General features: G+C 41.6%; 1 protein-coding gene across 8 annotated transcripts in view; it reads left to right on the top strand.

Moving 5' to 3' along the window:
* The window catches only part of LOC125149105 (piezo-type mechanosensitive ion channel component 2), a 474,283-nt gene that overhangs the window by 348,919 nt on the left and 99,759 nt on the right, over positions 1-25,605 (top strand). For 6 of the 8 annotated variants that reach the window (XR_007145811.1, XM_047827746.1, XM_047827752.1 and 3 more), the window contains 9 exons: positions 615-653; positions 1,590-1,728; positions 4,648-4,796; positions 8,014-8,244; positions 12,259-12,382; positions 13,681-13,964; positions 15,508-15,656; positions 17,904-18,077; positions 21,970-22,011. Coding sequence is in view for 7 of the 8 variants with exons in the window: in XM_047827746.1 (XP_047683702.1) it covers positions 615-653; positions 1,590-1,728; positions 4,648-4,796; positions 8,014-8,244; positions 12,259-12,382; positions 13,681-13,964; positions 15,508-15,656; positions 17,904-18,077; positions 21,970-22,011 (1,331 nt within the window). In the remaining variant the exon portion in view is untranslated. The remainder of the gene's footprint in view (positions 1-614; positions 654-1,589; positions 1,729-4,647; positions 4,797-8,013; positions 8,245-12,258; positions 12,383-13,680; positions 13,965-15,507; positions 15,657-17,903; positions 18,078-21,969; positions 22,012-25,605) is intronic. The other 2 variants (XM_047827748.1, XM_047827749.1) reach the window with 2 other exon arrangements.

Raw genomic sequence — 25,605 nt, 5'->3', positions numbered from 1 at the left:
AGAGCCTGGAGCCTGCTTCTGATTCTGTGTTTCACTCTCTCTCTGCCCTCCCCCTCTCGCATTTCTCTGTCTCTCTCTCTCTCTCTCTCCCTCTCAAAAATAAATAAACGTTCAAAAAAATTTTAAGCACAGTCATGTAATAATTATTTTGTGGTAGACAATATGCAAATCTTAAAAATAATCTCACCCCACACATTACAAATCAATTTTGCTTTATTATGAAACTTCTATTATGAAACTTCTATTGAAAAGTAAATATTTTCAGAATTTTGCAGACGTCTCAAAGGGTCTTAGGAGTATTAAATGAAGCAGCTTATTCTATTAGAACAAAACAGTTGAAAAACATGATCAGCTTTTGAAGTCATGTGGTTTATGACTGGTTGTTTGCTGTCACAATTAAATGTTAACATCAGCAGCTGTAAAACGGTTGTAATAAACAGCAACAGCCAGTTCAATGACTTGTCCCTTTATATTCTGCATGGCAGTTTTAACATACTAGCATCCAGCTAGTTGAAAGAATGGTACGTGTAAAGTAAAACTTTATAGATATGTATAAACTTTACCATGCTTTTTGCTTACATATTAACATTGCTGTCCTGCATTGCTTTTTGCAGCTTTTATCCATGACCCAAGATGACTACAAACCATCTGATGTTAGTATATTCTTAGAATTATCATTTATGCTCGTGTAAGTGATGTAAAAGTGATATAAATGGAATTAGCTCCTTTGAGTATATTTTAATAATCTATAAAATTTCCAAAAGTTTTTGAATAATTTTTGTGGAAATTATATCTGGTTTATTGCTGTTGAAACACTAACTCATGTAACATGAGCGTGCGTATAGTCATACAAAATATATTTAAACTTGTAAAAAGCCACATTGGAGAGTTTGTAAAAGCATTTTGCTCTGCAGGTAGACCTATTACGTAATTTGAATAGGAAGTCTTGCATGTTCATGGACACACACACATGTATATTTATATCGTAAAGCCAAAGAGGCAAAAACAAAAACAAAAACAAAAACAAAAAACAAGAAATCTCACTTAGTGTACGAAATGCTTCAGCACAGAAATTGCAAAGCATCAGCAATGATCTCAAGAGGGGGTGCCAGGTAATGAGACTACATTAGTCCTATGCGCAGATGTGCTAAGTGTGGACAGGGGTGCTCTGGCTGGGGCCTAGGAACCATCTGGAGTTGCATTAGCTGGAGGGATGGCTGGGAGAGAGGCCATCAGAACAGAGGCTGGAGAGATGATCACACCAGATCAGCAAGGCTCAGCCAGCCTTTTCCAGGATTTACACTTGATACCTAGAACAGAGGGTGCCTTGCATGGTGTTTAGCAGAAGTGCAAGACAAGATCAGATTAAATTTTTACTGGGACCACTCTGTGGAAAATAGATTTGGACACAGGAATGAATGTACGCGATTCATCTTGCTAAAGCAGATACTTGATTAGTTGTCCGGCTTCCGTTTAGTTCTTCACTGTTGAGTTATGCCTTTCTAGCGTAAGGGAAGGAGGTGGTATGTCCACATTGAAAACTGGAACTGCTGTCACAGCTGTGCCTTTGCCCCGTGCTCCCCTGGCAGGGCCTGCTGGTGACTGTGAATGGCAATCCCGTAGACTACCACACCATCCACCCCAGTCTCCCCGTAGAGAACGGCCCCGCCAAAGCCGACCTGTACTCCACCCCACAGTACCGGTGGGAGCCCTCTGAAGACTCCTCAGGTAAGGGATGCACATCATACCTCAACTTTGATCTCCTCTCGTGCACACGCTCAACATCTCTCTGTATCTTGTTTATTGTTTATTGTGTTGGTTCTTTCTCCCTTTAACACGGGCATTGTCTTCCATGGTCAGTATCATTAAGCTCATTTCCTCAAGTTCTCTATTTTTCCCTAGCGTATTTCTCTGTGTATTTTATCCTTGTATATAAAATAAATGGTATAATTGGGGCAAACTCTGAAAAATAAAAGGTAAACAGTTATTTTAAACACATCAACTTACAATGTTAAACCTTTGTGTGTGTGCGTGTGTTTGGGTTTTTGTATAATTTGATATTGTAATCGTGGTTAATAGTTTTGCTGGTTAATGGATGACCATTTTTAGAAAGAGTTTATTTTGTCTATAAAAAAAAAAAAGGAGAGGGCTCAAACTTGTACTAGGCCTTTTTTCGCGTTTCTCTCAGTTTATTATGTTGAAGGAAAGCAGGCGGATACTAGAGATGACAAATTGGTGGCTTTGACTTGGGTTGTGTTTTATTTTGTTTTGTTTGCCCTATGCAGCATTTTCTAAAATGAAAAAAAAAAAAGTAACCCACATTTTAAAATCTGCAGCTCTGAGATACGGAAATTTCTGGAATCTCTTGAAGAATGTGAATATCTGGCAACACTAGCCCCTCACTCCTGTGAGGCAAGCGTTGACCCAACCACTGTTGTCACTGCCCTGACAGGGACCATGCCAATCACCAGTTCATAACAACAGAATTAGCTAAGTTTACTGTTGGGGGGAAAAGGCAGAGTACGCAGTTTGTGTCAAAGTGGCTGCAAAACTGTACTGGATTTTTCTCTCTATTTATATGGAACTGACCCTGGAGTTGTTACACCTGATCCTACCTTAAGTAAATGGCAAGCAACTATCCAGCCTGTGATTGGTACATTAAGTTTAATGTATTTTTTGTTCATAATTCTTCATCAGACTTACTCTACTGTATTGTTCTGCATAGTTATCAGTATACCCCGAAGATGCCTCTGACCTGGCATCTACTTAGCAATACAAAGGGTTAGTCACACTATCTAGCCTTCCTCAGTAAGGTCAGACCAGGTTCACTTCCCTAACCCAGCAGCCCACACATACCCCCAGCCCTAGATGGCACCTGCCGTCTCCACAGAGCCCCAGACTCTATGGGTTAATTACCCATTTCTGCTTCCTACTTGCATGTGTTTTAGTTTGCAAGTGTTTTAGTTTGCAGTTCATTTACTGAATATCTCAAGAAAATCCAGTACTTTCTGCAATGTGGTCTTCAGTGCTTTGGCATCAGAATCACACGGGGCAGGCCGAGAGCCAGCATTTGTGACTTTTAAAGTCTGGGACGCTCACGTCACAGCCAGATACACTTCTCTTTACACATAGCTAACGTAAAAAGAGATGAATACAATTTTGGCTGCTGACAAGGCACACACATACATCATAAGTTGAACTTTCAAAGGTAACATAAAAGCTGGACAGTTATTTTTAAATTTGAATATATATATGCAGACAGTGTTACAAGCAGAGAGGTAATGCCATGAGCTGTAAAATCCATCAGATTCCGTTTCTTCACCACTGTGTCCAATCTGTGGCCTTCCCCTGATAATCCTCAGCCCCCACAGTGGAAGGGTGGAAGGCAGCAGGCTTCTGCAGGAGGAAATACCAGCCCCTCGCTTAGAGACTCACTTCTGGAGTCTGCACAAGGTGCTGTGCATGGCCACTGGTTCTTCACTGGTTTCTGTTTCCTTGGCATGGCGTAGAGCGACTCCCTGGTGTGACCCAGATATACGTATCCCATTTAATTTAAACAGGAGGACAGAAGGGATGTGGCACTCATTACTTCATCTTTGAATTCAAATTAGTTTTCCTGACAAGTAGGGGAGGATCTTGAGAAGAAATCCTTCTTTAAGTGCTATGCCCGTATTTTCCGACTGCTGGTCCCCTTCTCCTCAGCCCTCCGCACTTTCTCTTGCTTTTTAAGATGATCTTTCATCCTTATTGTGACTTTTCTGCCTCGGCATAACCTAGGAAACCATGGGCCACTGAGTTCACGCTGGCAACGTGGTTGGATGGTTGGTTGGTTGGCTGGCTGGTTGGTTTTCTTCACCTTCATTCTATCCATACTCTAGATACTGCGTGTATTAATTATCTATTGCTGAATAACAAATTATGGCCAAACCTAAGGGCTTAAAACATTTAGTGTCATAGTTGCTGTAGGGCAGGAATCGGGTGTGACTAGGATGGGCTTCTCTGACTCAAGGTCTCTGATAATGTTGTAGATAAGCTGCTGGCTCGGGCTGTGGTCTCATCTGAAGGCTCACCTGAGGAGAATCTACTTTCACATCTACCTATGTAGTTGTTGACTGACCTCAAGTTCTTGCTGACTGCTGGCCAGAGGCACCAGTTCCCGGTCACCCGGGCCTCATCTTAGGGCAGTGTACAACATGGCAGCTGGCTTCTCTCAGAATGAGTGAGAAATGAGAGAAAGTGCCCAGGTGCCTAAGGCAAGGCCATAGTCTTTTTAAACTTAATCCTAGAAGTCATATTCCATCCCTCCTACTTTTTAGAAGCTCATCAAAGGTCCCACCCACACTCAAGGGACAAGGACTACACAAGGGCATGAAGACCAGGAGGTAGAGATTATTAGGGACCATCTTTGAGGCTGCTTTCCATTCCTCTCAAATTGAAATTTTCTTTCCGGGATTTCTGAGTGCTGGGTTCCATTACGCTGGCCAGGCCATTCTGTTTGAATTTGAAGGGCTTTGTCAGTTGGAAAGAATCTCTGAAGTCTTAAATAAAAGTCTCTGTTAAAACCATATATGTGGTGCAGCAGTTGGGACCCTTATCCAGAATTCACATATTAGCATAAATAGTTACATAATTTTTTTCTCCATCTAGAAAAGAAAGAGGAAGAAGGGGAGGAGAAGGAAGACTTTGAGGAGGAAAGGAGCCATGAGGAGAAACGAAGTGTTAAAGTTCATGCCATGGTCTCTGTGTTCCAGTTTATTATGAAACAAAGTTACATCTGTGCCCTTATTGCCATGATGGTATGTATGAAATGGGACAGCAGCATGCTCAAGAAATGCCCCACCATCCTCTCGTGACTGGCACAAATACCTAATCGTTCCAATATCTTGGCAGAGAATGGTTGGGTATTTATTTTTCCCAGCATCTTTATACTACAGATTTCAAAAATCAGGTTTTGGGGCACATGGGTGGCTCAGTCAGTTGAGTGTCTGACTTCGGTTCACGTCACGATCTCCCAGTTCATGAGTTCAAGCCCCACGTCAGACTCTCTGCTGTCAGAGTAGAGCCTGCTTCAGATCCTCTGTCCCCCTCTCTTTCTGCCCCTCCCCTGCTTGCTTGCATGCTCTCTCTCTCAAATAAATAAGTAAACATTAAAAAAATCAGGTTCTGGGGCGCCTGGGTGGCTCAGTCAGTTAAGCGTCCAACTTAAGCTCAGGTCATGATCTCACAGTCTGTGAGTTCAAGCCCCGCATCAGGCTCAGTGCTGACAGCTCAGAGCCTGGAGCCTGCTTTGGATTCTGTGTCTCCCTCTCTCTCTGCCCCTCCCCTGCTCATGCTCTGTCTCTCCCGGTCTCAAAAATAAACAAAAACATTAAAAAAAATTTTTTTTAATCAGGTTCTGTTCTATTTAACCTCCTTTTAAATGTTAATGCATTTCTTTCAAATTAGCCTTACAAGTGAGACGGTTGCCTGTTTTGCCAGTTTAAAAGGATCTATTGGGTAGTTTTTCTATGTGACGCTGAAGGTGTTGAAGATTGTCCATAAACTGCTTTTATTTTCTTCACATGGGAGAATTACATTCACATCTTATCTTAAATTTCAGTGAAACTGTAGTCCATATTAGCTGCAATAAAATTTTTACTGATATGAACATCCAGCAGCCAGAGTTCCCAAGAGCTTTTCCGATTTTCAGTGCTCAGTTGATGCATGTTTGTACTCACTTGTAGGTACATCTTCCATCCCCAGCATCACAGCTTCAGAAATCTTCATCCTCATCCTCATCCTCTTTATCATCACCATCATCCTTTGGCCTAGAGAGAGGGGCTATAAGAAAGTCTAATTTGTCCCCTTCCTAAAAACAAACTTTTATGGGAAATCTGATTTATTTTTGAGACACCTAACACTTACCTAACACAAGACTCTTCTACATTTTGTGGTCAATGGTGAGATCCCATGAACACCTTTAATGATAATAGAATGAAGATATTCTATGCCTCTGGGGGGGGTGGGGGGGGAATGCCTGAACCCGGTTTCTCCAGGCCTCCCCTCAAGACGTCTTCCAAATGAACCAACCTGTGTGTCCAATCAACTTCAGCTTCTCGTAAGGACAGCGGTACATCTGAGAGAGGGGTGGCAGAAAGAAAGCTCCTTGAAATGAAAGATGGCTCAGGGGTGCCTGGGTGGCTCAGTTGGTTGGGCACCCAACCTCACGGTCCGTGGGTTTGAACCCTGTGGCAGGCTCTGTGCTAAAAGAAATGAAAGATAGCTCATTAGGTGATTGCAGACTCTCTTCTTTAATGTAAATTCTGTGCTCTTGGGTGCTTTCTGGCATTTTCGACATGTCATCCTCTAAACTGTAGCAAAATTCCAAATTCAAACTGTTAAATGTAAATGCAACTTACAATTCTGATTCAGAACTCAAAAGAGTATATACCTTTCTTCTCTCTTTCTAAAAACAAGTCTGGTCTTTTTTTTTTTTTTGTAAAGCAATAGAGCTTAAAAAGGAACCCCAAAAACCTTGATTACACATTTTGCTACTTAGCATAAAAAAGAATCTATTGTAAAAACAACTTAAGAGAGCAGATCCTTCATTAAAGACATGCCCCTGTCTGGTGCCATATTCATTGTTTTAACGGAGCCATCATATTAATGTTTTAAAAGAGCCTGCCTTCCATGGAAGTGTCCCATGTGACAGACTTTGAATCACAGAAAAAGTAGTCCTGAGGAGCCAAGTCTATTAGAATGGTACTTGTATTTATTCAAAAATATAAAGTCGGAATACAGTAAACTGTCAGACAATCTGGAAACTGAACATAATGCAGAAGCATCCCAAATACCACAACATAAAGTCATATGTCACTTAGGCACTACACAGGAAAGAGGTTTAAAAAAATCCTCATAACTTGTTTTTCTTCCTCTTCCACCCCCACCTTCCCAAGAATAGGGTGCAGGGGAACAGACTTGCTGGAATTGTAATATCTGCGGAGATGATTTTCCTGGGTCACACCCAAACGAATGGCCATTACATCTGTATTTCGTACCGGGATAAATGAATTAAATACACTACTTAATGCAAGTGCATTAACTGTTACCTACCTAACCTTTGATAAACAGTATTTCCAAGAAATAATATTTTCATGAAAATAATTCAGACTTGCTAATAGTTAGCAGTCACTCACCTAATTTCAATAAAAGCAACTTTAATTTCCAGTTTATGTTTATCATGTGTTTCAACCAACAATTTTAAATAAATTTTAAGTAAGTTCACCACTTAAAAAGCTAGCTCTCCTATAGGACAAATTTGCAAATTGCCGAGAGGAAGTAATATGAGGAAATTTTTATGGCCACGTTTCCTTGGCACTCTTAAATAACTCTCCAGTCTAGTTTGGAAAAAGAAGGGATAGATCACTTACAGTTGCTTTTAATACTGCAAAGTAGGGTGTACCTTTGTATCTTTGTACCTAAAGTGAAAAATATTTAGAAGGAAGACCCGCCATACATTTGCCGTTGACTCTGTTCCCTGCAGGAAGTTAAAAAATAATGCTCTTCTCAGCAAGATCAGTCTTTCTCTTCGATTCTCTCCCTATGCCCCAGGTTGGGGTATCTCTCCATGATTTCACCACTGTCTCCTCTCCTTAGTTTGAATATTATTGACTTTTTCCTTTTAGATAACCTTTTTTTTAATTTTTTTTAACATTTATTCATTTTTGAGAAAGAGAGAGAGAGACAGTGCATGAGAGGGGGAGGGGCAGAGAGAGAGAGAGAGAGAGAGAGAGAGAGAGAGAGAGGGAGACACAGAATCTGAAGCAGGCTCCAGGCTCTGAGCTGTCAGCACAGAGCCCGACATGGGGCTCGAACCCGCAAACCGTGAGATCACGACCTGAACAGGAGGCTGACGCTTAACTGACTGAGCCACCTAAGTGCCCCTCCTTTTAGATAACTGTTAACGTACCAGAGCGGGGGAGTATACATTGTAGTGACCATCGTTGTGTTTCCTCTTCCTTTTTCACCCTCAAGGCTTGGAGCATCACCTATCACAGCTGGTTGACTTTTGTGTTGTTGATTTGGTCATGCACCCTTTGGATGATTCGCAACAGAAGAAAATATGCCATGATCAGCTCTCCTTTCATGGTCGTCTATGGAAATCTGTTGCTGATATTACAGTATATATGGAGTTTTGAACTTCCTGAAATTAAAAAGGTCCCAGGATTTTTAGAAAAGAAAGAGCCAGGAGAACTTGCCTCAAAGGTAAGTGAATGGGAAAATAAGAAAACAAAACATTGAAACAAATCCACAATAATCATAATAAGCATATCCAGGCACAGACTTACAAAGGTAGGTTCCAAATATTCAGTGCTTTACAAAAATGAATACGTTAAAAGCTCTAAGAAATAACTCATATTCCTTAGAGGTCTCTATAATTTAAATGTGAATAAATATTACACCATGCTTTTAGATTTTATTTAAAATAACAGTGCTTTCCACTGGAAGGAAAAATATAGGCTGTTACATTTTAATGTCAATTACAGTGTGGTAGAAATTAGAGGGAGAAACAGGAAAATACAGTGTAAAATGTATCAAAGGGTTAGAAGACTTTGATCTCAGTTTGCAAAGCAGGCTGAACACATTGCTATTACAGATAATCACCGATTATTCATAAAAACGTTTTTTCTTCAATTATGTCTTAAAAACACTGTAGCAGCAAAAATTAAATAGGACACTTCTTTTTTTCCTTCTGTGGATTACACGATGTGCCTTCATTTGTAGTGAGAAAGCTCATGATCTGTCACTACTCATTATTTTCATGCCCCATTTTAATAGTTTTCACTTCAGAAGATTATAAATTGCCCCAAACTTTGTTTTGTGCCCACTGGCAGACTCTAAACACAATTCCATTTGTGTCGATGACTTTACAGTAAGACGGTGAAAGCAGTCCTGTGTAATTCGTGTAATTATTCCATAAGCCTTGAAATCTTTCTCCTCTAGGCAGAGAATTAGTTTCTGCCTAGAGGGACATTAATTTACATTGCATGAAATCCACCGTTCTGAGAGCAACCACCTTTTTCACAGGTTACCAGACACCAGACAGCCCATAGCCAAAGCAGCCAGGCATCAACAGGGTGTTAGGAGACACCAAAGATTGGTTCTCATAACAGATTTTTGGGGTAAGGGAGAAACTCCTAACAGGTGAATTCTAAAGAGTTAGAAGTTAGATCATAATCCCCTGTGTTCATGGACCATGGCCAGTTCATTTATTGATTCATTCATTCATATAAAACGCCCATGCCCACCCTACTCCACTTTCTCTCTCAAACACTCCACGATGACAGTCCCACAGCGTATTCCCATTCACAGGTCACTTCTGCCTCCCACTCTTCCCTCTCATTCTCTCCTTCCCTGGACTTCCTCTTAAACACACACACACACACACACACACACACACACACACACACAACTGATACGTTCGTCTTTTTTTTTTAATAAGAGAAATTTGAAATCTCATCTTGTGACTGTGCAAATCTGTGTCAGCCTGGCTCAGAATATTGGGGAAGCATCTGAAAATGTATGCCACCTAACTGGCTGAACTATGTCTTGCCCAAAATCAATAGCTCTTGGGGGGCACCTGGATGGCTCAGTCAGTTGAGTGGCCGACTTTGGCTCAGGTCACGATCTCAGGGTTTGTGGGTTCGAGCCCTGTGTCAGGCTGTCTGCTGTCAGCACAGAGCCTGCTTTGGATCTTCTCTCTCTCTCTCTCTGTCTCTCTCTCTCTCTCTCTATTTAGGCCCCTCCCCCACTTGCATTCTCCTCTCTCTCAAAATAATAAATATTAAAATTTTTTAAATCAACAGTCCTTGGGATGGGGGGACATTTAGGGGAAATAAATTTATTACTTGTAAGAAAAAAAGCAGTGTTATTCCGGGGAAAGCAGGGTCTGCATTTATATTTTAATGTACTCAGGAGCTAAAAAGAAAACAAGTTTTGTCATAGGTAAAAACATAACCCAAGGGGCGCCTGGGTGGCGCAGTCGGTTAAGCGTCCGACTTCAGCCAGGTCACGATCTCGCGGTCTGTGAGTTCGAGCCCCGCGTCAGGCTCTGGGCTGATGGCTCAGAGCCTGGAGCCTGTTTCCGATTCTGTGTCTCCCTCTCTCTCTGCCCCTCCCCCGTTCATGCTCTGTCTCTCTCTGTCCCAAAAATAAATAAACGTTGAAAAAAAAAAATTAAAAAAAAAAAAAAAACATAACCCAAGATCATAAAATCTCTATCACGGTGACATTTGTCAGAGCACATTATTAAACACAGTGTTTGCAAAGTACTGAGTGGATCATGGAAATCGAGAGAAAGAAAGAATATGGCCTGGATCCTCAGAGGTCTGACCACTCTGGGGGAGCCAGACTCAGCTACCTCATAGTATCTATCAGCTGCTAAAATGTCTTCCACATCCGTCAACCGTGCCTTCCAAGCCTGTCCTGTAACTCACCTAGGAAAAATGGCCCATCTGCCCTCAAGTATCCCTAGACTGTTACACATATGCATTCGAGAAACAGACTTCTTTCCCAAATTGCAGTTACAGTTCAATGGCTTGTGACTTCCAGAAGTGTTCTTGACTACAGTTCTTGAAATGGTCCTTGACTTTCTCAGGCCCTAAACATGTTGTCCAGGACTTCCTGGGATTGGTTTATGTTGAAGGCAAATGAAAAGTGGATATTTAGGGATAGTTAAGTGGGCAGTTAGTCAAAGTAAAAAAGGACCCATTCATTTGCCGATTTATGTTTTCATTTCTTTGGCAAATATTTATTGAAATCCTACTATAAACCACAATGAGATACTACATCACACACCAGGAAGGCTAGAATAAAAAAAAGCAGACAATGATAAGTATTAACAAGGAAATAGAGAAACTGAAGCCCCATACACCACTGAAGGAGGGGGAGCATATAAAATGCTGCAGCCATTTTGGAAAACGGTCTCTCAGTTCCTCAATAGGTTAAACATAGAATTACCATAAGACCTAGCAATTCCACTCCTAGGTATTATACCCAAGAGAACCAAAAGCCTATGTCCACACAAAAACTTGCACCTGAATGTCATGGCAGTGTTATTCTTAATAGCCCCCAAGCGGGCAACACCTAACTGCCCATCAACTGAGAAATAAAATGTTGTCTATCCATCCACACAATGGACTATTATTCAGTAAGAAAGAGAAATGAGGTACCAATACAGGCTACAACATGAACACGCCTTGAAAACATCATGCGAAATAAAAGAAGCCACTTATAGAAGAATGCTTATTATTAATTCCATTTATATAAGATGCCCGGATTAGGAAGTGTATGGAGACAGGAAGTAATGAACTATAGAAATGATCCCTGAAAGTATAGTTTTTGGATACAGGAAGTAAATTGATGGTTGGCTAGGGCTGAGGGGGGGAGGGACGGGGTGACTGCCATGGGTCTTCTTTTGGGGCGATGAAAATATCCTACAATGGATCGCGGTGATGGTTGCGCAACTCCGTGAATTTACTAAAAACCACTCAGTTGCACATTCTAAATGGGTGAATTGTATGGCATGTAAATTACATTTCAGTGAAGCTAGTACAAGAAAAGAAACTGCTGTGTGCCAGGTCCCATATTCTCTGAAGAACAGAGCTTCCCTAAAGCGTCAGCTATTTTTTTCCTAGCCCTCCACAAAATATTAATGTGCAAGCATGGACACTTAGAACAATTCTTCCTTCAGCTCTAGGAGCTGAATGGGATGTTAAAGGGCTCTGTTCTCCAGGATGCAATGTACATTTTCCCATCTGTGGAATTCTTCATAACAAGGAACACTGCAGAGTCCAGGAGTATTATGGAAGAAACATGTCTTCCTTCCTCTTACAATTGTGCTGATGTCACCATCAGGACAGGAAATCGAGGACTAGGGAGTGGTCCTATCGAGGACTGGTCTCCAGGGAGACCAATTGCCAAAGCCGATTTCCAGCCCAGATGGAAGCGGTCTGGACTGTCCAGACATCTCCCCCTGGGCCTGTGCACACTGCCGAATGGACTCCTGGCCCTGGACACGCTTGCTCGTGTCTTCAGCAAAGGGGATTTAAAAGCCAGTGACTTTCAGGTGAAAGCAAGTGGGTGCCCGACTCTGTGTCAGATAGAAAGGCTTATTTATCGTGTTCCCACTGAGAAGTGGGCAAACTGTTGTATATGCTGAAATGCATGTATGCTTGGGACCGTGGCTTAATTCTCATTTTGCTCATTCTCTGCTTTCAGATACTTTTCACCATTACTTTTTGGCTACTGCTGAGGCAGCACCTCACGGAGCAAAAAGCTCTCCAAGAAAAGGAAGCTCTTTTATCTGAGGTCAAAATCAGAAGTCAGGAAAATGAAGGAAAAGGTAAATTAGCGTGACTAGAGATTTTCGTGCTCCGCTGAACTACAAAGAGCACCCAAAACGCATCAGAAAGCCTCTGTGCTTCAGACCAGATAAAAGCCAAACATTAACCTGGAGCAGTAGACAACACTATGAGCCCACAAGGAGCTTTAGAAAATGTGCTGTCGTTTGATCCTCACAAAATGGATTCCCACTTAAGGGAAGAAGAAACAGGTTCAGAGAAGTTAAATGGTTATCCATGGTCACACTTTTCGAGCCGTGAAACAATCAGAACTAGAAATTGATATACTAGTTTGGGTTTGTGTTGTTATGTACAGGGGACCCCTTACTCACAGAGACCATGTTCCAAGACCCCAGTGGATGCCTGACACTGTGGATAGTACTGAACCCTAAATAGGCTGTTTCCTACGCACACATACCTATGATAAAGTTTAATTTATAAATTAAGCACAGTGAGACATGGACGACTAATAAGATAGGACAATTATAGTAAGAAAGGGTAATAAAAGTTATGTGAATGTGGTCTCTCTCTCAAAATATCTTGTGCTGTACTCACCCTTTTGGTGATGTCGTGAGATGATACAATGCTAATGTGATGAGACAGAGGTGAATGACATAGGCATGTGACATGGCATTAGGCCAGTATTGTCCTGCTGATGATACGTCAGGAGGTGCATCATCTGTATCTGGGCTGTGGTTGACCTCGGGTAACTGAAATGGTGGAAAGTGAAACCATGGAACAGAGTTGGGGAGGGGGGACCACTGTAGTTACTTTTCTAGATCTTGACAGTTCTTCTTTTTTTTAATTTATTGTTTTTAATTATTTTTGAGAAAAGGAGAGCCCGAGTGGGGGAGGGGCAGAGAGAGAGGGAGACAGAGAATCCGAAGCAGTCTTGACCTTGTCAGCACAAAGCCCAGCCCAGGGCTCCAACTCATGAATTGGAGTGAGATCATGACCTAAGCCGAAGTCAGATGCTCAACCGACTGAACCACTCAGGTGCCCCTAGATTCTGCCGTTCTTAAATCTGTCCTTGGATGTCGGAAATCAAATTAGGTGTTATAAACAGATTAGCATAAAGTATTACCAGGTTTATTTCTTTGAAATTATATTTCACAAAGGCTATGAAAATTTATTATGATTAGTCATAAATGCTGCCTTGTTTACTAAAACAGTCTGAAATCAAATCATAGAGTAACACATAAAACCATGTGCTTCTAAGTCCCACATATGACACCCAGTCAGAGTGTGGCTCCGGGCAGGGAACCAGCTAAATGTAACAGCAAAATCTTCTGTTTTAAAGATGATGAGCAAGAGCTACAAATGGAAGGAGAGGCTGAGGAGAAGGAGGGAGAGGAAGCAAAGGAAGAAAAGCAAGAGAGAAGGAAGGAAGAAGAAGAAGAAATGGAAGAAGATGACAACCAGGACATCATGAAAGTGCTGGGCAATTTGGTGGTGGCCATGTTCATCAAGTATTGGATCTACGTGTGTGGAGGAATGTTCTTCTTCGTCAGCTTCGAGGGTAAAATTGTGATGTACAAAATCATCTACATGGTGCTGTTTCTGTTCTGTGTGGCCTTGTATCAGGTAGGTAAATGATTGTCTTCTATTTTTCCGATCCTTGTGGCAGCCCCAGAAATATATGTGAGCTTCCTTTGACAAGATTCTAAATTAATATAATGCCGTGAACCTATTATATAAAGTGATCAATGTGATTAAAACATTACATATTAAGAAAGCCTAAAATGGGAAATGACTATCTTCAACTTGTTCATCGTTTTAAAATTTGGGGTTCCTAAAAAGTAAAAAAATATTCATGAGTTTTTCAAAAATTCTTGGAAAAAAAAAAGCCTGTATAATTAAATTAATTTTTGAATGATAGTTTAAGAACAGTGGCTGGAAAATCTACAGTACTGGTTGATTCTCAGTTCACTTATTCTTCAGAGTTTAGAATCAGAAAACTGTGTATGTAAACATATATGCATATTGTATCAACTATTTTAATATTTTATTAATTAGAATATATAAAAGATTCTACTAAAATAATTAGCCTCTCCACAAATTCAGTCTTAACTTCTAGAGAAATTTTAACTCAGTGATAAAAACAGGTGCCATAGGACCATCTGGGTGGCTGAGTTGGTTGAGTGTCTGTCTCTTGGTTTCAGCTCAGGCTGTGATTCCAGGGGCGTGAGATCGAGCCCCGCATCAAGCTCTGCACTAAGCGTGGAGCCTGCTTGAGATTCTCTCTCTCTTCCTCTGCCTCTCTCCCACACTCACACTGTGTCTCTCTCTCTCTCTCTAAAAGAAAAAAAAGAAAAACACGTGCAACAGTACACTAATTTTGCAGGCAGCCAAGCAAATAAAGCAACTGAAATAAGCAAGAAGAATTCACTGATAGAGATTAAAATCGCTCAACCGAAATTGATAAAAATTTTGAAATATCTTTGAAATTCAGGGTAGGGAGGCACCTAGGTGGCTCAGTTGGTTGAGCATCTGACTCTTGATCTCAGTTCAGATCTTGATCTCAGAGTGGTGAGTTCAAACCCCACATTGGGTTCCACAGTGAGTATGAAGCCTACTTAAAAAAAAAAAATCAGGGTAGATGTTCTCAGATGAAAATACACAGGCTTTTGGTAAAGAGGTGGTAAACCTCTTTACTGGCTTCACATTTTTCTCATATAGTACCACCTAGAATTTCAAAATTGGCACAATTTTCTCTCAGCAATAACTACCATGATGGCAACATCTTCCATACTAATGCTTGAATGCCTTTTATAAACTAGGTACCATGCCATGAGCCTTATAAATATTCTGATTTCTCCCTCTTAACAGCACTCCAAATAGGCACTTAGGGAGTAAGAAACTGAAGCTCAGTGTGGTCCGGTGACTTCCCCAAGGACCTAGGTAGCAAGTCTTGTAGTCCTGAGATTCCAATCCAGATCCAACCAACTCTATGAGGAACAGAGGTTCAAAAAAAAAAAATGAATTAGATTTGATTTTTTAATATTTGTAAATATCACCACCTGTCATACTGGAATAAATGAGATGTTTGTTTTTTTTTTAAGTTGCTGCTTTTTTTTTAATAACGAATTCTTCTTTTCTTCTTTGTTTTTCAACATCTGATTCACAGGTGCACTACGAATGGTGGAGGCGAATCCTAAAATATTTTTGGATGTCTGTGGTTATTTACACTATGCTGGTGCTTATCTTTATATACACATATCAGTTTGAAAACTTCCCAGGCCTGTGGCAAAATATGACAGGATTGAAAAAAGAAAAGTAAGCAGTTTGGTGCAAAATGAGCTGTGGAAACCACAGACAGGATGAAGACTTGCATGCATGTGGTTCAAACATTTTTGTGGAAGGTTTTAATAAAACATGGTGTCGTCGGGGTCTGTAAGTTCCTGGAGAGCAGGTCATTTTATGGTCTCCCTGCCAAGCCCTGAGCCTGACACCCATAGTACATACTCAATGAATATTGACTGAAAAGTGAGTTTTCGGCCCCATTTTAATGCCATCACTTTTTCTAATGGCCATTTCATCTGAAACACCTGCTTAGTACTTAACCAGGCATGCCTTCTGCTTTCCAAAGGGAAGTTCAGTTCTGCGGCTCAGTTGGTTCACAGGCTCATAATATAAAGCATCAGCCTCTTCTCATTTAAGTAGCAGGTGCTAAGATTCTAAGGAGCACTCAATGCCGTAGAAAAAAATTTCAGGGGCGCCTGGGTGGCTCAGTCAGTTAGGTGTCCAACTCTTGATTTCAGCTCAGGTCACGATCTCACGGTTTGTGGGTTCGAGTCCCTGGTCGGGCTCTGTGCTGATAGTGTGGAGCCTACTTGGGATTGGGATTCTCTCTCTCTCTCTCTCTCTCTCTCTCTCTCTCTCTCTCTCCCCCGGCCCCTCCCCTGCTCACACTCTCTAAAATTAAATGAATAGGCTTAAAATTAAATGAATAGACTTAAAAGAAATTTCTGTAAGTGCTAATGGAGGAATGATGATGAAATCATTTTTCATGTATGTGTGATATATCTGTACATGTACCCTGTCTTTTTCTAATTTGCTGCTATAAACTTCTGAAATTAGTTACCAGAATTGGGCAGAGGACTGAATGCATATACTGAGGTGGCTAAGCGAAAAGCTGAAAGGGAACAGATCGCCATGTAGCTAGGCTAACACATCTTGAACATTTATTCAGCAAATATTTATCAAATGCCTCCCATGTGCCAGACACTGACTCTGCCTCGGGACACACACAGGAAGCAAGACAGATGGAGTCTAAGCACTACGGAGTTTATATTCTAGTAGAGGAGACCAAAAAAAGCCCTACTTAATGTGCAAATAAATTAATTGCTAACTGTGGCAAGTGTGTGAAGGAAAACCAACGACAGATTGAGGTAGTAAACCGTGGGGGATATGAACTATAAATGGAGTGATCAGGGCAGGCTTCCCTGAGAAGGTGACATTTAAACTCCACCTAAAGGGCTTGTCTTAAGAAAACTGCGTGAGTTGCGAGCCGAGTTGCGGAAAAGCTTCCCAGGCAAAGACAGCAGCAAACGTGAAGATCCTGAGGCAAGACTGAATTCGGCACAAATGAAGAACCAGAGGAAGGCTCGCCTGCCAGGAGCGGGGGGGAGACTGGAAGCAGAGGTGGAGAATAGAGCCAGGCACCCAGGATGTGCATGGCCTGTAGGTAGTGGTGTTGGCATTTTATTCTTGGGGAAATTTTTAAGTCTTTAAGTAACCCTTGACTGGCTGAAAAAAACAATGCTGTCAGAAGGCAAGCGTAGAAACCATAAGGCGGGTGAGTCGGCAACAGCAGTGTTCTTGTGAGAAATGATGGTAGTTTCATCTAGAAGAGGTAGTTCAGAATTTGGCACAAGGTAGACAGTTATTACCAGGAAGACTCGAGTGGGGGGCCGGGGTGGAGAGCCGCGTGGCCAAGAAAAACTGGGAAATAAAGAATACCGTTTGGAAAACACTAAATATGAAATAACTGGGGGGGGGGGGGGGGGAACCTTCTGGTAGACATGTGGGCACAAGAATCCACAGGAGAAGCCGGAACTCTGAATGTGCATTTGAATCATTGGTGTTAAGATGGTGTGTAAATCCCCAGGACTTGTACATTACCTAAGGGAAACATCAGCCGGAGAAGAGACTCAGCACCGAGGCCTGGGGCTATTTCACATCTGGAGGTCCAATAAAGGAGGAGACAGCGACAGAAGAGGAAAACCATGACAGTGTGGTGGCACCAAGGCCAGGACGGTTTCAAGAAGGATTGGAAACTGAATTAAAGGGAAGCAGCCACTCTGGATTGGCGATACTGAGGTTGTTACCGCCCGATGTAAGAGCGGGTCCGTTGGATTGGTGGAAGCAGAAACCAAAGTGGAACGCATGGAAGAGAGAGGGGAATTCAAGGAATGGTATAACTGAGACAGTGAAGACTGATGTAATTTATGATGAGGGGAAAAAAAAGTGCCCTCCTTGCCTAAGAAAAGTTCTTGCTTTTCGTGTCGTTTTGTTTTACAGGCTTGAGGATCTCGGCTTAAAACAGTTCACCGTAGCAGAACTATTCACTCGCATCTTCATCCCAACCTCCTTTCTGTTGGTGTGCATTTTACACCTCCACTACTTCCATGATCGGTTCCTGGAGCTCACGGACCTGAAGTCCATTCCCAGCAAGGAAGACAGCGCCATCTACAGGTGAGCGCGAGCAGGAAGCAAGAGCCTCTTGCTCTGGTCAGGGCGGCTTTGATTTCCCCACCTCAGCTTGGGGGGGCGGTGCCTGCAGGAGGCCAAGAACTAATGTAGAGTTTCAGCCTTGAACTTGCCATGAGTACCAACCTGGGGGGGGGGGGGTGGAATGTGGAGTATTTGATGACACTTTCTGTAACAATTGGTGGTGACTCATGACTGGTTAATGCAAAGTGATCTTCACCATCATGTGAGTGGGTTCAAAATAGCTGCGCAGATGCAAACACTTCAGAGGTGGCGGTGGATATTTCGTGTCTGGGTTGGTGATGTGTTTTGAGAACATTTACGAAATCTGGCTGATTCAGAGCGTGGGCTGACAACCAGTAAGGAAGTGAGAGCATACCAAAAGGTGAGGCGCAGGATTTTCCTTTCCGCTTTGGAAATAAAGAACCTCAGCTAAGAAGGATAGGATCTCCAACCTAGTGATGAGAATAACAAGTAAGGGAATAAAGTGAAGAGAGTAATTGCTGTGATCATCTCTCTGTTGTCTTCTCATCGATAAATATCAAGTGTTTACAAGCAACAGATGAGATAGCTCTCTCCCTGCCCATGTGTGTTGAAACCGTGATGGATTTATCACAAATCTCTCAGTCTGGTCCCTCACAGGGAAATGTCAAGCCTTCTTCTAGTGAACGTTCACACTGATTTTCCTCTTTTGTTCCAGATTTAGCCTTACCATTCAGTTCCTGGAAAAACACTTGTTAAGCAACCAAGGGGGCAAAGGGCTGTGTGAAAGGAGCGTAGACGCCAGCTGACAATCCCATTTAGCCTTGTTGGCTTCCCTCTGAACTCTTCTTGAAGGGAAAAAATGAGTACGTCAAAAGAAGTTAGAGTAGTATTTCATCACGCACAGTTGATGAAATACCGCGCGTTCCGTTTTCTGCTATAGCAAGGGCTGGAGTTGCAGATAACTCCAAAACTCTTTTATTTGGTGATGAAAACCATTTTATAATCTTTATCTGTGTATTTAGCACATTTGTTTTCCGTATCGCGTTTTGCTGAATCTGAGTTCACATGTCGTTTTCATTCTGAGTGCGCTCCAGATGACCAACCAGTAGAATGCAGAGAGAGCAAGCAGCTGTTATTTCCTACCCTGTCTTGCCACCATCATTAAGAACTCAGCTAAACCCTGTCTCCTCCAAACGCCCGGCCAGGAAGAGGGTACGAATGGGGTCAGTGGCTGCCTTCAGTGATAATCAAACATTAGGAAAAATAAGGTAGTTATTAGAAGTTTGGGAGCCCTCTAGGAGAGATTGTTTATAGGCAAATTTGTTAGCAGAAGAAGTCACTCTAAGGTTAAAAAGCTTGCAAACATAGTGCTGGTCTAGGAAAGTAAGATTTACCAACAATTAGAAAAAGTATTTTTGATGACCTTTTTGACATTGCTTGGCACACCTGGGGCTAAAATTAGTATTTGGTATTTGACTCTGGCAAGGTAACCTGCTTTATTTAATTATAAACCCTAAACCCTCACCATCTGTTCGAAAAATCGTAGTCAGTAATCAAGAAAAGCCTTTTAATCGGCGTGTTTGTATGTTTGTAAAAGAAATGTAGTTATTGGTGAAAGCTAATGATACCTTTCCATTTTTTTTTCTTCAAAATGCCTTTCTTCCTTCAAATCTTTATTTTCTGTTCAAAGTTTCTCCAGGATATAGGAGCTTTTTTTAAATGTTTATTTTATTTTTGAGAGAGAGAGAGAGAGAGAGAGAGAGAGAGAGAGACAGCTGGGGGGGGGGGAGCAGAGAGAGAGAGGGAGACACAGAATCCGAAGCAGGCTCCAGGCTCTGAGCTGTCAACACAGAGCCCGACCTGGGGCTTGAACTCATGAACCATGAGATCATGACCTGAGCTGAAGTCAGACGCTTAACCAACTGAGCCACCCAGGCGCCCCGCCATTGTTCTTATTGTTATCATAAGCCTTTGAGTCTAATGTCACACAATCAAACAGAGATATAGGTTACAATTTTCCAGGAAGATAGAGATTTTCAGGGCCACAGTTTTGCAGAAGACAATGCAGCTCAGCAAAAATTGTACCAGCCAGAGAATCACCTAGGTACATGAAAACTGAATTTGTTCCTCAGAGTTTCCTGGAAGCATATAGAGCATTATTTAATTATGTCGATTCTGGGGAAAGACTACAGTTTCACATGAAGATGTTTTCTCCCCGTTGCCACGGCTGCTCCATTCACTGCCCTCACCCTCCATGTCATGGCAAGAGGGGAAAGAAGATCTAAATGGTCTGTAGCCATTTGAGGTCATTGCTTGCCATCCTCATGGCCATGGTTTAGCCCTAAGAATGCCCTGAACAGTTAATTTTCCAAGAAAACATAAACAGTGATGAGAGTATATAAGGCCAGCTATCTAAAGAGGTTAGGAACATGGGATTTCACCTTTAGTTCCTCAAAAAAAAAGAGTTGTCTAGGACCTTAAAGAGCTCAAAGTTTGGTTCAAACTCAAGTTCAGTGCTTTGGGATTTCCTGCAAGAGTTTAATATAAAGGTCCCCAAATTTTAACTTTGAACCTAGGATACATATCCCATCTTTTTAGGCAACTTGTTTCCATTCTGGTATTTTCTTTACTAATAGTTTTCACCTCAGAGTATTTTTTGTCCCTGGAGCCCTAATAAATGACCATATTAGGATAAAACTGACGAAGAAAAAAATATTTACAGTGTTGAGATGGACAGTCACGCTTTGCCCTCTCTGCGCCCACCATGGCCCACGAATTGGGAATAATCAATCCATCATATTCCTTACATTGATTCTACTGCTGTTGTTTCTGTAAATATCCAACTGTTCTTTTCCTATTTAGTTCACTACTTGTGGGAGCTGTGTTTTTGTGCATAAATAGGTCATACAGGCAAATGTCACGTGTGACTGAAGCAGAATCTATTGTGGTTAGCCTTACGGAATTATCAAGTTAGTATTACGAAAAAGTTTTGTGATATACATAATAATAGAAAAAACTATTTTTATTTCTAAGCAGGTGTTCTCAGGAATATTATTCCACTTATCTATTGATAAAATATATAATATTAGAGCATAATCACAACATAATTATTATAATATATATACTTAATACTAAGGTACTAGATATCCTAGGTATTTAATATCCATCCCTGCAATTCCTCCATGCTCCGTTTTAGAAAGTATTCTAGGGGCGCCTGGGTGGCTCAGTCGGTTAAGCGTCCGACCTCAGCTCAGGTCATGATCTCGAGGTCCGTGAGTTCGAGCCCCGCGTCGGGCTCTGTGCTGACAGCTCAGAGCCTGGAGCCTGTTTTAGATTCTGTGTCTCCCTCTCTCTCTGACCCTCCCCTGTTCATGCTCTGTCTCTCTCTGTCTCAAAAATAAATAAATGTTTTTTTAAAAAAAAAGAAAGTATTCTAATGCATATGGAAACAAAATGGCTTTTTTCTACCTTCAGTCTTAGAAAACATAGCAAACAATATTAGTTAGGGTCACTTAGTTACTTAGTAGGATTTCATTTCTTTTTAATCTGGGAGAAGGAGCAAGAATTAATCTATTAGATCGTATTTTCTTTGATAAATTTGCTCGAGAATTGAAAGGTTACAGATTTTTAGCGAAGTGTGTGAGATGGGGAGCAATGAGAAGAACGGACCGGACCTTGCCGCCTTCCAGCATTTTTCCTGAATACATCTAATTTCACGTGGCTCCTGAATCTTTCTGCCCTGACTTGTCTTCGTGCATGAAAGTGTCCGTGATGACGTAAAGCTTGCAAGACGGTCTACTTCTTTCCTCTCTAACGGTCTGCTCTTTCTCTCTCCTACCTGTCTCCCCGTCGCCACCGCATGCTACCTCGTGCTCCATCTTTCACCTCGTAGCCATGCCAAAGTCAATGGGCGCGTATATCTAATAATAAATAGGTGGGTACTTCCATGTTTTCTCTCTTGTTGTTTTTTTTTTTTTTAACGGTCGCTTAGTGTGTTAAACACTTTACTATGTTGTAAACGGAAAATGATGTCGTCAGATAGTGCACAGTGGTCTTCAGGTATGCTCATGGATGTATTTTGCCAACACAACCATTTGGTGACTATTCTGAATGGTGCTACAAGTGGATTCGGAGGTTGCCAAGGGTCTTCAGCTGGTGCTTGGCCTTGGGTCTTGGTTCAAACGTACGCCCCATCAATTTCATTCTTTGGCAAATTAGTCCAAGGCTCGCGTGAGAGCTTATCTCGCTTCTCCACGAACGTGCCCACCAATGCCAACTTCCCCCGCTAAAAGTAATCCGCCCTCCCTCTGAATATCCATAGCACTTTATGGTTGGTGCCTCCTGATACTTGCCTTCCAGCCCCCCCACCTGCCTGCCTGTCTTATCTCCCCTGCCAGAGGCATCAGCCCCTCGGGCCTAGAGTCCCTGTATAATTCACCACTGTGTCAGCGTATCATCTGCCTCAGGGCCTTGCCCGTTAGTTGACCTTCCATCTGTACATATGTCGTGAATGAAGTGAAAATAGTCACAACAACATATGGTTATAAGAAAATTAAGACCTCAATAGATCAGCATACTGAAGAAAGATAGTTCCCATCACTAGAGTTCACAACGGATGCAGAGCTGGGCACTGAGGCGTGGCCCTTACCTTATAGCCCTATAACTCAGCTGGGGAGATAAAACGTGCAAATGACCACACATAATAAACAATAAGCTTTGATAAGCATTGTTTGCAGAATTATCCTCAACTTCCCTAAGAACACAGAGAAAAAGATCCTTAAGGAGTGAATTTACTACAGCTGTCCTTACTTTATTAAATAGGTGAATTAAAATATCCCCTCCTATAACTTTATGTCATTAGTAATAAAGCCAGGCATTTAGGTCATAGAAATGTGTGTTTTGCAACAAACCCAATCAACAAAATAACTCTTTTTTGAAAGATCTGTTGGTTTTCTAAGTAAGATCTGTTGGTTTTCTACTTCACTCACTATTCTCTTAAATAAAATCCTAAAGCTGACAACCAAGTAGCAAGCCCTGGGAGGCAAAACTTCTAGGAGGAAGTGTGAAAAATTAGTGCATCGCTCTGCAAGTCACTGAAGAAGGAGGGGTGAGGAGTGACTGGTTCCTTTGGGGGGCGGTTTTGTTGACAGCCTGAGGGAGAAAAGTCAACCTCAGGTTTTTAGCTAAAAACTCTAGCTGGAGATCTTGAGCAACTATTGAAATTTCATCTCTAAAACATAAGGAACTTTTCTCTCAACCTCTCTCTCTCTCTCTCTCTCTCTCTCTCTCTCTCTCTCTCTCTTCCCCCTCCCATCCTTCCCCCTCTATCCCTTCCCTTTCGGCCTCCCTCCTCTCCACTCCTGGCCCTGCCCTCCATCCCTATCCCTTTCTCCTTCTTCCCCTGTCCCTCTATATCTTTTTCTCTGTCTTTCACTGTGTCTTCCCATAAAGTATTTACCATCTGCTATGTGAGGGGATGGCTTGGATACCTAAGGAGGCAGGAGTTGGTTTGATGGGTTCCAATAGCCCAGGCTAACAGAAGTTATGGTTCTGATTGTCTCAGACTTCTCTCTTGAGAGAAAGCCCATGCCTGTTAAGTCACAAGGCCAGGGGATACATTCAGGAATTCTCAGAATTCAAAGTCCTCTGAAAGAATTAAAAACTCAAAGAATTCCACTGTTAGCACTGTCTTCTTTCCAGTGGAATCTTTCATTTTTGTGTGAATGCTAACATATTAAGAAAGGCCAGATTTATGCCCCAGGGAAGACATTCCCCAATAAACTCTTCCCTCACTATGCTTCCGAAAGGCTGTGTGTAAAGCCTAATTTTGAATAGGGCCTAGTCTTGTTGAAAGTAAGAAATAAGTCGATTCTTTTATTAAGTAAGTGAACTTTCTTTCTCCCATAATTTCTTCCTTAATGCTCAGTGTTATTTCACAGGGAGAATAATGTGTTTGTAAACGTGAGTTCTGGGTGGAAGAAAAGACATACCTACATTCAACTTCTGGGTTGATCAACATTTAGACATGACCTAAAAAGGTGTAGGCAAGAGTGTTGGGGACAGTGGGTGACTGATAAAATTTTGATGATATGAATCATTGTGGGGAAGTTCCCACTGAATTCATAAATAGAATAAATTGGAATGTTTTAACAGGAGTAATGGTCATTTCTGTCACATATGCAGATATTAGAGTCATCATACCCAATCCTGTCTAGTAGATTTTTTTTAATGTTTATTTTTGAGAGAGAGAGAGACAGAGTGTGAGCGGGGGATGGGCAGAGAGAGAGGGAGACACAGAATCCTAAGTAGGCTCCAGGCTCTGAGCTGTCAGCACAGAGCCTGATGCGGGGCTTGACCTCAGTAACCTCGAGATCATGACCTGAGCCAAAGTCAGATGCTTAACTGACTGAGCCACCCAGGTGCCCCATGTCTAGTAGATTTTTTGAAGGAATTACTACCACACACATTCAATATGTGATATTAAACTTACAAATAAATTGCTCATCTGTGTCTATAGTCTTCTAAAAGTACACATTCTAGAAAACAAGCAGTATAGATATTCTTTAAATATTACTTATAAACACTAGAAATTTGCAAGATATCTCTTTTTTGTAATAGTCTAACGAATGGGGTGAGTGCAGTTTACATTACCACATATTCCGAATTAGAATAGTTATAAATAAATGGAATTTAGACTAAAGAGATTTTACCGTGGTAGACTCCATTTTCTTTAATATGTGGCTTAATATATTGAGTCACAGTCAGTTCCTAGTATAGAATTAAGCCTCTTCAGCTGTCCGTGTATCATAATTCGTTTCTTCTGTTTCAAATAAGAATGCCATCCAGTACATAGAATCCATTCACCAGACATTCAGTCAATCACATTTTGCAAGCGAGCCCAGTAGACTTAACACTGGGTTTCTGCCCTTTAAAGGAAGAATCCCCAGAGCCATAATTAGAATAAAAGTATGTAGATACAATTGCAGAGATGCACATATTATGGACCGTATAAAGCTGTGGGTGCACGAAAGAAAGAGTGAGTAAAGACACAAAGAGAAGAACATCACCTGCTTTATTAGAATGCAGAAAGAGATATGGCCAGTCAGTGAGAGGATTACAGCTCAGAGCCTGCCTGGATAATCATAAAAGCAAGGTACGGAAGTTATAGGTGTAGATAAAGACAATGCAAAGAAAAGAAAATGAACTCCTTGGTGGGGAGAGGCCAGGCATGCAAAAAGGTGAGATTTGAGGAAGTGCGAGAGGGGGTTCTCTGAGAATCCAGTTCATCACCCTATTTATAAGTCTCCTTCAAGTGATGATTAGATAATTTGCCCATGAGGATCAATACAGAAATACCAGTATTGGACGTTTCTTTGCCAGAAGTTTCAGGGAGCGTGGTTACTAATTTAATTTTTGGAAAACCAGGATCCCTTTTTAAAATTTACTGGTGGGGGGTGGAAATATCTAGATTGAGGTACACAGGCTTTCCTGGAGAATCAGTCAAGCTGTTCAGGATGGCAGACCAGGG

Source organism: Prionailurus viverrinus, chromosome D3, assembly GCF_022837055.1.
Source record: "Prionailurus viverrinus isolate Anna chromosome D3, UM_Priviv_1.0, whole genome shotgun sequence".
In the NCBI taxonomy this organism is placed as follows: domain Eukaryota; kingdom Metazoa; phylum Chordata; class Mammalia; order Carnivora; family Felidae; genus Prionailurus; species Prionailurus viverrinus.
Note: the sequence above shows the minus strand (reverse complement) of the source record. Positions and strands in the feature narration are given on the sequence as shown.